A 9,156-nucleotide genomic window follows, 5' to 3' on the forward strand; every position below is an offset into this window, starting at 1 on the left:
TCACTTTTATTCTTTTGGCTGAATATCTTGGATTATGGTGAAATCGGTTGTCGGATAATTTCAGAAGATTTTAGAATCTTTTTAAAGAACTCACTATAGTTTTTGAAGCGTTGGACAAAATGGTTTTGGAATTTTGATTCAAGAGAAAAATATGATACGAAGCCATAGTATTGGCTGAGCAGCGACTCACCAAAAAAGTTTTCACTGAAATTCAATAAATTCGCACCAAAAAATCGAGTGATTCCCCCCGGTCAAAGTGTTCTGTGTAATTAGAATTAGGCCAGGAAAAGTTTCCTGATAAGTATATATGTGCACATCGCAATTTGTCTTATCATTTCGCCTTCCTTATCACCTGCCCTTCATCAATAGCTCTTTTTGTTTGAAACAAAAAAAAGTTGCCATCTCGTTTTTCTTTACTTTTTGTTTTAATTAGGGAATTTCCAGTTTTAAGATTTAAAAATTGCAACAAATTTGACTTGAAATTTAATAGAAAACTTTTAAATTCGGGAAAAATTGTTGAAAATTGATACAATTTTGAACAATAAATTTGAAAATTAAAAAAAGGGTAGCTCAAAAACTGCAGTAACAAATTTCAAAATTTTGATTTTGATACAATTTTTCTTTTAAAAATTCATAAAAATCAATAATAATTATAAACTTCAACATTTTTTTTTCAAAAAAAGAAAATACGGTTTCAATTTTGTCTGAAAAATTAATTTTTTTAAATTTTTTTAAAAACTTTTCTAGACTTGTTTCTAAAACTGGCATTTTCGTGGAAAAATGTTTAAAACTATATGAAAAATCTTTTAAAATTGGAAAATACAACAAAAATTACTTTAAAGTTTTTCAGAACTATTCGAGTTTTTGGTATAATTCGAATAATTTTCAAAAAAACATATTTTTTCTTAATTTTTTTTCTTAATTTTTTTCAAATATTCCCATCATTCATTTTTTCTAGGTTTTCAGCCAATTCACAATGTCAGTATCTTCCTACGATACTGCTCGTGGCAATGAGCTTCTGCCATTACGGGGCTCTCACCAGCCAACAATGGGTGAAATGTTCGCCTCCAGGGTTCGAGATTCCCGATCAATCACTGCTGATCAGGCATTGATCCATATGATAAAAGTGATGATGGGTACTGGAATGTTATCACTACCACTCGCGTTCAAGCATTCTGGAATTTGGCTCGGGCTCATTCTTTTGTGCTTCATTTGTTTGATTTGCATCTATTGTACCAGGCAGTTGATTTTTGGACAACATTATATTACTTTTATGTAAGTTTTTCAAGGCTTTGAACCATTGAATTTACAATCCTGTGAATGAAAGCTTTCAAATAACCCCCTTATCGGCTTGTTTCTGTGCCGATTGAAAATTGACCACGCGGTGCGGTCGCGTCGCGGTTTTTAGCCAAAATTTCAAAATCCACCGTTTCCAGCCAATATGGGGCTTAAATTGAAGCTCTCCGTGCTACCAATTCATCAAATCAAAGTTTTTTTTTCAAAATATAAAAATATTGAGTAAATGTTCTACAAAAAATTTTAGAGCCGCATCACCACGTTTTGATTTAATACTCAAAATCAACCAATTCTAGCCAATATGGGGTCCAACTCAAAGCTCTCGGTATCTCAAACTTTATTTAAGCATACTTATGGCGAGTTTTCAATAAACAAAACATGTTTTTCTAGTATTTCAGTGCGAGGCGGAGCGGTCGCGTCGCGGTTCTCAGCCAATTTTTTAAATCAACAGGTTCTAATAAATATGGGGCTTTAATTAAAGCTCTGGACTTCAGAAATTCAAATTTTGTACTTTAAACATAAAATTGTTGAATTTCAGAAAACGAGAGCAACGAATGGACTACGCCAATGTAATGCGTTCCGCCGTAGAACTGGGTCCCGCCTGGATTCGCGGACACGGTTACCTCTTCAAACAAATGGTTAATATAAACATGTTCGTGGCTCAATTCGGCTTTTGCTGTGTATATTTCGTGTTTATGGCGGATAATTTGAAGCAATTCTTCGATCAAACTTCAAGTATTCATATATCTCAAGCCGGATGGATTGCTCTTTTGCTCATTCCTATTAGTGCTTTGTGCACAATTCGGGAGCTCAAGGCACTTGCTCCATTGGCTGCTGTAGCTAATTTTGTGTATATTATTGCAGTGGTTATTGTTTTGGCAGACCTTTTCTCTGGTAAGTTATGAAAACTTCAGTTTCAAGCTGCGTTTTTCAATTTTAAAGTGAAAAAATTTGAATTTGTCATGAAAAAAACTTTGATTCAGCATCAAATTCCACTAAATTCCATCAACTTTGAAAAATCCACCAAAAACCGCGACGCAACCGCGCCGCTCGGTTCAAAATTTAGAGTTGCACAGAAGCGGTAATATATTCACTTATTAAAGTTGTAAAAATTGATTTTGTAACGTTATAGCTTCATTTTGACACTAAACCTGACCAAAATTGTTCAATCTCAAAATTTTGTATAAAACCGCGTCGCGCGGTCGAAAATTCAAACGTAATAGAGTTTTAGTTACATTTCCAGCCACAAACTTTGGGAATTTGAATTTTTCAAATTTTTGCCTTAAAGTTACCATGAATTTTGACCAATATTGGCCGAATTTGAGAATTACACTACAAACCGCAAAGCGACCGCGACGCAGCCGCGCCGCAGCTCTAAAATCAAAATAATGAGAAATATGCCCTGATTATACTTATTTGAAAGCTCAAAACGTGAGGAATTTGAATTTTCCGCTAAAATATCTTTAATTTCCAGACTGGCAACCACTGGACTCCCTTCCAGCCTTTGGAGCTGTTGAAAACCTTCCATTATTTTTTGGAACAGTTATGTTTGCATTTGAAGGAGTCGCTGTAGTACTTCCAATTGAAAATCAAATGAATGAACCAATTCACTTTATTACCCCAAATGGAGTACTTAATACTTCCTGTATTTTAGTACTTTTGGTCTATATGACTGTTGGATTCTTTGGATTTTTGAGATATGGAAATGATATTAAGGATACGTTGACACTTAATCTTCCACAGACTCCGTAGGTTGAATTTTTAGATTTTTATATAATATAAAACTTCTAAAATTGCAAAAAAAAAGTCAGGTTTGAACACAGTTCCAAGAGTTTTGGTTTTTTGAAGAAAAAAAACTAAATTCTTTATTTTTTCAATTAAAAAAAACTAAACAGTGTTAAAAAATTTTTTTTTGAAATTTCCAAATTGTATGCAAAGAATAAACGAGTAATATTTTTCTAAATGAAAGTAACAAGTTTTAGAAAAAAAATTAAATTTCAGATTCTACCAAGCCATCAAAGTTATGTTCGTTCTTTGCATTTTGGTGTCCTACCCACTTCAATTTTATGTTCCGATGGAAAGAGTTGAAAAATGGATCAAGCGGAAGGTAATTATGAAACATAATCAGCTATTGACTGAGTAGCGACTCGGTGTGACACGGAGCTACTGATTTGAGTTGTCCGCAACTTTAAAATTGTCATTTCTTTGTATTTTTCGGTTCAAAAACAATAGCAAAGCAGTTCTTCTGTAGATGAAAATTAACGGCAAAGACTAACTTTCAGGTGGTAGAAGCCAAGCAGGAGCCAATGATCTACGCTATTCGATTTGGAGGAGTTTTACTGACATGTAAGTGATTAAGTAGGAAAATTTTTAGCTTATAGTTAAAGCATGAAAATTTAAAAAATTCAAAAAATTGTTTTTCAAAAAAATAAATAACTCCAAAAATGTTTTCTCCAAAAATCAAAAACTCTCACAACTTTCTTTAATATCAACATTTTTTCTAACAAAAAAAAATTTAATTGATTAATAATAATTATAAAAAGTAATTTTAAAAATTTTTCTAAATTTTTATTCCAAAAATCAAAAACCCCTGTAACTTTCTTCAAACCCAACTTTTTTATTCAATTTTTTTTTGGTAAATATTTCAAAATTATCAAATTTTATTATTTTTAGGCGCAATGGCTCAATTAATCCCCCACCTTGCCCTATTCATCTCCTTAGTCGGAAGTGTCGCTGGAACATCCCTAACCCTCGTCTTTCCACCACTCATTGAGCTTCTATGCTCTTATTCGAAACAAGAACTCACAAAATGGGTTTGGATAAGGAATATTGGATTGATGGCATTTGCAATGGTTGGATTCACAACTGGAACTTATGCCAGTATGGTTCAGATTATTGAGGCTTTTGGAAAAGAAGATATCTAGAAGAAAATGGAGAAAATCGAGATTTCGTAGTTATAATTTGATGATTTTTTGATGACTTTTTTTAGTTTTTGAGTTTTTTTTTGAATTTTCATGCAAGTATATTTGAAAAAATAAAAGTTTTTGATCTCTCCGGACCCAAACATATACAAAAGAAATAATATTGCTGGCCGGGTCGTACAGAAGAGTCACAGGCTTAAGTCTAGGCTATTTCCTAGACAGTTTAAGCTCGGGCTCAGGCTTAGGCTTAGGCTAAGGCTTATCTCCGCAGTCTCGCCAAAAAAATTGAAACTTATTTTGCCATTCCAGTCAAATACATTTTTTCACATCTAAAATTAAGTTCTTTTCAAAATTTGAGATTTTGAATTTCAATAGAATGACTTATGAAAAATAATTATTGAAAAAAACCGCGACGGGAACGCGCCGCGTGGTCGAAAATTTGTGAAAACTCGAAAATACTGCTCATTCTTAAAATAACCAGGCATTTTCTAGAATTTTTGAAAATTTTCAGTTTTAAATGCCATTTGAAACCTCTAAAACTTGCCACTTAACAGATCATAAACGTTTTCCGGCTCAATTTTTCCGGATTTTCTCACATTTCTGCTTTCCTGAAACTAAACAACACATGTATATTCTCTGCTTTATCTCTGAAGCTCATGAGCTCCGCGAGCTCTGAAGTTCCCCTCTGCAAAAAGTGTAATTTTTGTTGTGTGTGGCATGCGTTCTGCCGTTGGGCACCACACCACCTGACGCAAGAAAAGAGTTGGCAAAAGCTTCTTCTTTTTACTTATTTTCCTGATTTTCCATCGAGATGAGGAACATTTTCTTATTTCTAGTACTATTATCGATTGGAGTTTGCAGGTAAGAAAAAACCGAAAAAATCGAAAATTTTGGATTTTGGGAAATCTTGAATTTCCGAATTTTTTAGAAATTACTAGCATTTTTCAGAAGTTTGCCAATTTTTTTTGAACAATCGCAATCAATTAATTAATTAATTTACCGCCTAATTTTTTCTGGAAAATTCGAAATTTTATAAAATTTATTATAGAAAATTCAATTTTTGCCTCAAAAATTACCGTATATTCTCTATTAGTGCGACTTGATTACTTCGGTGTTATTCTTGTTCATTGTACAATGTTTTCTTATAAATTCTCATTTAGACATTAAATTTTATAAAATTAGTGTCTCTATGAGGCGAAAATACGCAGTTTTCATGAGTTTTCACATAAAATATGAGGTTTTATGAGTGAATTTTGAGGTCACTACTTAACCTCAAAATAAATATTAGTTATCGGAAATTAGTGCGGCGGTCTCTAGTAGTACGGCAGTCTCTAATAGTGCGCAAGTCGCGGAAAGCTCGGAAATTAGTGCGGCATGCCGCACTAATAGAGAATATACGGTAGTTAAAATTTTGAGCTGAATTTTGCTTAAAAAATGTTTAGAACTAAAAATTCGAGTTTACCGTCAAATTTATAAAATTGAAAAGTCCCAAGTTCAATCTTTGATTGTTTTGAAAATTTCTCGACTGGAAATTCAAACGTCAAATTTTCAATAATTTTTGGGAAAAAAACTTGGACTCAAATTTAATAAATTTATGGCAGCGAAATTCAAATTTCAATTATTCCTGCAATTTCAACAAAAAATAAACAAAAGGAAATAATTTCCAGTGCCCAAAAAGCTTTCCACTCGAGACGTCTTGGTACGGAAGGACAAATTGTTGGACGGATACTGTCGGAATATGACTCCAGCAGTAGACCACCGGTTAGAGATCACGCTGATAATTCTGCAATTTTGGTTATCACCAATATCTTCATCAACAGGCTCATTTGGCACAATAACTATGCGGTAAGGAAACAAAAATTACTCCAAACGTGTTGTAAATTTTCTCCTGAATTTTTCAGGAAGTAGATCTCTACCTCCGTCAGCAATGGCAGGATAGTCGTTTGAAATACGACGTGGACACTCGCGAAGGAATTGATGAGATCCGTTTGCCTGGAAATCGTAAAATCTGGGAACCGGATACCTACTTCACGTCGGGAAAAGAACTGAGCAGAAATGAAAAAAACTCGAAGCACATCGTCGTGGAGCCCAGTGGATATATTCGATCTTCTGAGAGGGTTCTTTTGGAGTTACCGTATGCCTATGGTACCATGTTCCCATTTACGAATTCCAGACAGTTTACGATTAAACTTGGCAGTTGTGAGTTTGGAGTTTTTGCAGAAATTTGACCTAAAAATCTTGAAAAACTTAAACAATTTTTATTCCTAACTTCATTTTTCAATTTGGAGTTCCAAATAAGTCTCCAAAAATACCATGATTTTGTGTTTTTTTTTGTTACAAAATTCAGTGCAATCTGTCTTGAAATTAAATCCCAAGCAATTACGAAAAATCGAGCTACAGTAACCCAAAACACGCGATTTTACGACAAATTGTACGAATGTTTGAATTAAAATAGATATATAGTTTACTAGAAACAGTATTTGAAGCTATCTGCTTCCTCAAAAGTTTTGTGCAAATTTTCGTAAAATTACGTGTTAAGTACGCAGTTACCCTTTTCACGACAAAATACACACGTTTCAGTAACTTAAAAACTTTTGAAGTGTTGCGAACAAATTACTCTTTAACATGCAGTTTTAGGACTTTTGCGTAAATTGTCGTAAGATCTGAGGTTAAGTACGTATACAACAAGCAACTACAGTAACCCAAAACCCCAGATTTCACGATAAATTACCGAATTTCAAAAAATTTCCAACAAAAAATCGAGATTTTATTCTAGTTTTGCGCTAAGTCTACGATCTGGCGTGAAAAATTCACTAGTTTCTTCCGATTTTGAACTCAATCTCCTATTTCCAGACAACTACGACATTGACGATATTGTGTACCTCTGGGCCAACTCCCCACCTCTAGTTAACCCCATTGAAGTGTCTCAGGATCTTTTGAAAGGAGATCTGACATTCGAAGAAGCCAGTGCAGGAGACTGTGTCGGTAACTATACAGTTGGCGTCTATTCCTGTATTGATGCACATGTATATTTCTCTGCCAGTACGATTTCCGGGCTCATGTCATGGTTTTTGCCCAGCTTATTCCTTCTGATTGGGTCTTGGCTTCATTTTTGGATTCATGGAAGTTGGTCGGTCCCGAGAACTATTTCTGCTGCTGTTCCATTTTTCATCTTGGCTGCGTACTACGTAAGTTTTTCGAGTTTCAGCACAAAATGCAACAGTTACGAAAAATCATAAAAACATAGATGCGTCGCGGTCGCGTCGCGTTTTTTACACAAATTTCAAAAGAATCCAATTATAGCCATTATGGGGCTTATTTTGAAGCTTATAACGTCAGCAATCTGAATTTGAAACAAAAGTTCAACTTCAAAATTATTTTATTTAGATTTTAAAATAAAAAAAAACGAGTTTTTATCAAAAGTCCACCGAAATTTACTTCAACTATCGAACTAAAAAATCGAACTTTTGACTTCAAGAGCTTAAATATAACACCCATTCTGACTAGATTAGTTCAATTTTGAATGATTCGGTAGCTTTTGAGCTGCGTAGCGTTCGCGCCGCGGCTCAAAAAGTTTCATAACTATGAGCATAAAACGTTCATTTTCAAAATTTTCCCTTAAAAAAATATGAAAAACCGCAACGCGACCGCGCCGCGACCGCACCGCGAGAAATACATTTCAAAGTTGGTTGAATTAAGCCAATATTGGGATTATTTTAAAGCACTCAATGTCAATAATCTGATCTTTGATGCAATTTACAAAAATTTCATAGTGTTTAATAAAATTTTAGAAAATTTCGAAATTTCGAAATTTTTTTAAACAATTGTGAAAGCCGATTAGAACACTTTGAATATATGTTTATCAAATTTCTAGCGTTTCTAGCCACAAAAATTTTAAAACATATCACGAAAAACCGCGACGCGACCGCACCGCAAGCCAGAATCATAAAAGTTGTCCATAATAGGTCGACATGGGACTTATTTTAAAGCTCTTAAAATAAGAATTTCAAAGTTTCAAATTAAAAATTCAAATACTTTCTAAAACATTTATTCCAGATCTTCATGAGAGAAGACTCCTACACTCAAGCTCAAGGTGCCTGGCTAGCCTTCTGCCTTGTGCTCACCTTCTTCTCATTTGTTGAATATTTCCTTGTCATCTGCTGTGGAGGACGCCGTTCCATCCGTTACAAGACCCTCGGACCACAGGAAGACCACCCAATGGGAGCAGCCAAGGAGACCGTGGAGGTCGCCTATAACGAGGGGTGCGCCTCATTTAGAGATAATAATGGAATTGATGTGATCTCTCGTGTTGCTTTTCCTATTGTCACTATTGTATTTTTGATTATTTACTTTATTTTTATTGTTTAAAAATTGAGATTTTTTTGAAAAGTGTTAAAAACTCAACAGCTTCTGAAATATCTAGTGCTTATTTTATTATCAGTTTTCAACAATATTTCTTTTAAGAAATGAATACTTTTTTTTCCACAAAGAACTATAATTTTAAAGAATAAATCCAACTTCTTTAAAAATTAATATCAAACGTTAGTAGGTGCCAGAAGCTTCGGATAATAAGAAAGTGAATCAAAAAATCTAGCTTTAATTTTAAAGGCATAAAATTGGGTAAATATAAATTAAAATCCAAGATTCAGAATCTCTTAAATAAAAACAAAATTTACATATTTTATTGAAACCTTATCTTCTATCAAATGACTTTAAAGGTGGAGTAGCGCCAGTTGGAACATTGTCAAAATACACTTACAATGATCCAAAACGACCAAATACCATAATAAAAGACTCCAAAAATGTTTAGATTTTTGATAATTTACGATCAAAGTTTTGGCAAATTGTCAAAATTTTGAAAAATATGAGATTTTGAAAAAATCCAAAGCAATGTAGCATGTTCAAGAAAATCATTTTTGCTCCAAAAAAAGTATATTAG

General features: G+C 33.6%; 2 protein-coding genes and 2 non-coding genes across 5 annotated transcripts; 3 read left to right on the forward strand and 1 right to left on the reverse strand.

Moving 5' to 3' along the window:
- Positions 1–966: 966 nt before the first annotated feature.
- Positions 967–4,346, forward strand: slc-36.2 (Amino acid transporter transmembrane domain-containing protein; the record flags this gene model as incomplete). 2 transcript variants are annotated; one of them, NM_001047347.4, is made up of 6 exons in its annotated part: positions 967–1,275; positions 1,835–2,190; positions 2,771–3,044; positions 3,298–3,403; positions 3,579–3,642; positions 3,970–4,346. In NM_001047347.4, 6 exons carry the CDS (start codon positions 977–979, stop codon positions 4,218–4,220), a joined length of 1,350 nt encoding a protein of 449 aa, NP_001040812.1. The 2 variants fall into 2 exon arrangements, with proteins under 2 accessions (NP_001040812.1, NP_001040813.1); NM_001047348.4 differs by lacking the exon at positions 967–1,275 and having other exon boundaries at positions 1,851–2,190; positions 3,970–4,220.
- T27A1.8 lies at positions 1,363–1,423 on the forward strand. The gene has a single exon (NR_050809.1). It is a non-coding gene; the product is annotated as an Unclassified non-coding RNA T27A1.8 (non-coding RNA).
- Positions 1,363–1,423, reverse strand: T27A1.9. The gene has a single exon (NR_050810.1). It is a non-coding gene; the product is annotated as an Unclassified non-coding RNA T27A1.9 (non-coding RNA).
- Positions 4,347–4,938: 592 nt separating the features above from the next.
- Positions 4,939–8,739, forward strand: lgc-34 (Neurotransmitter-gated ion-channel ligand-binding domain-containing protein). Its single transcript, NM_061351.7, has 5 exons — positions 4,939–5,078; positions 5,885–6,062; positions 6,119–6,416; positions 7,071–7,405; positions 8,274–8,739. The coding sequence occupies exons 1-5, from the start codon at positions 5,029–5,031 to the stop codon at positions 8,583–8,585; spliced, it is 1,173 nt and encodes a 390-aa protein (NP_493752.1). The 5' UTR covers positions 4,939–5,028; the 3' UTR covers positions 8,586–8,739.
- Positions 8,740–9,156: the final 417 nt, after the last annotated feature.

The sequence above is a fragment of the Caenorhabditis elegans genome, chromosome II (assembly GCF_000002985.6).
Source record: "Caenorhabditis elegans chromosome II".
In the NCBI taxonomy this organism is placed as follows: Eukaryota; Metazoa; Nematoda; class Chromadorea; order Rhabditida; family Rhabditidae; genus Caenorhabditis; species Caenorhabditis elegans.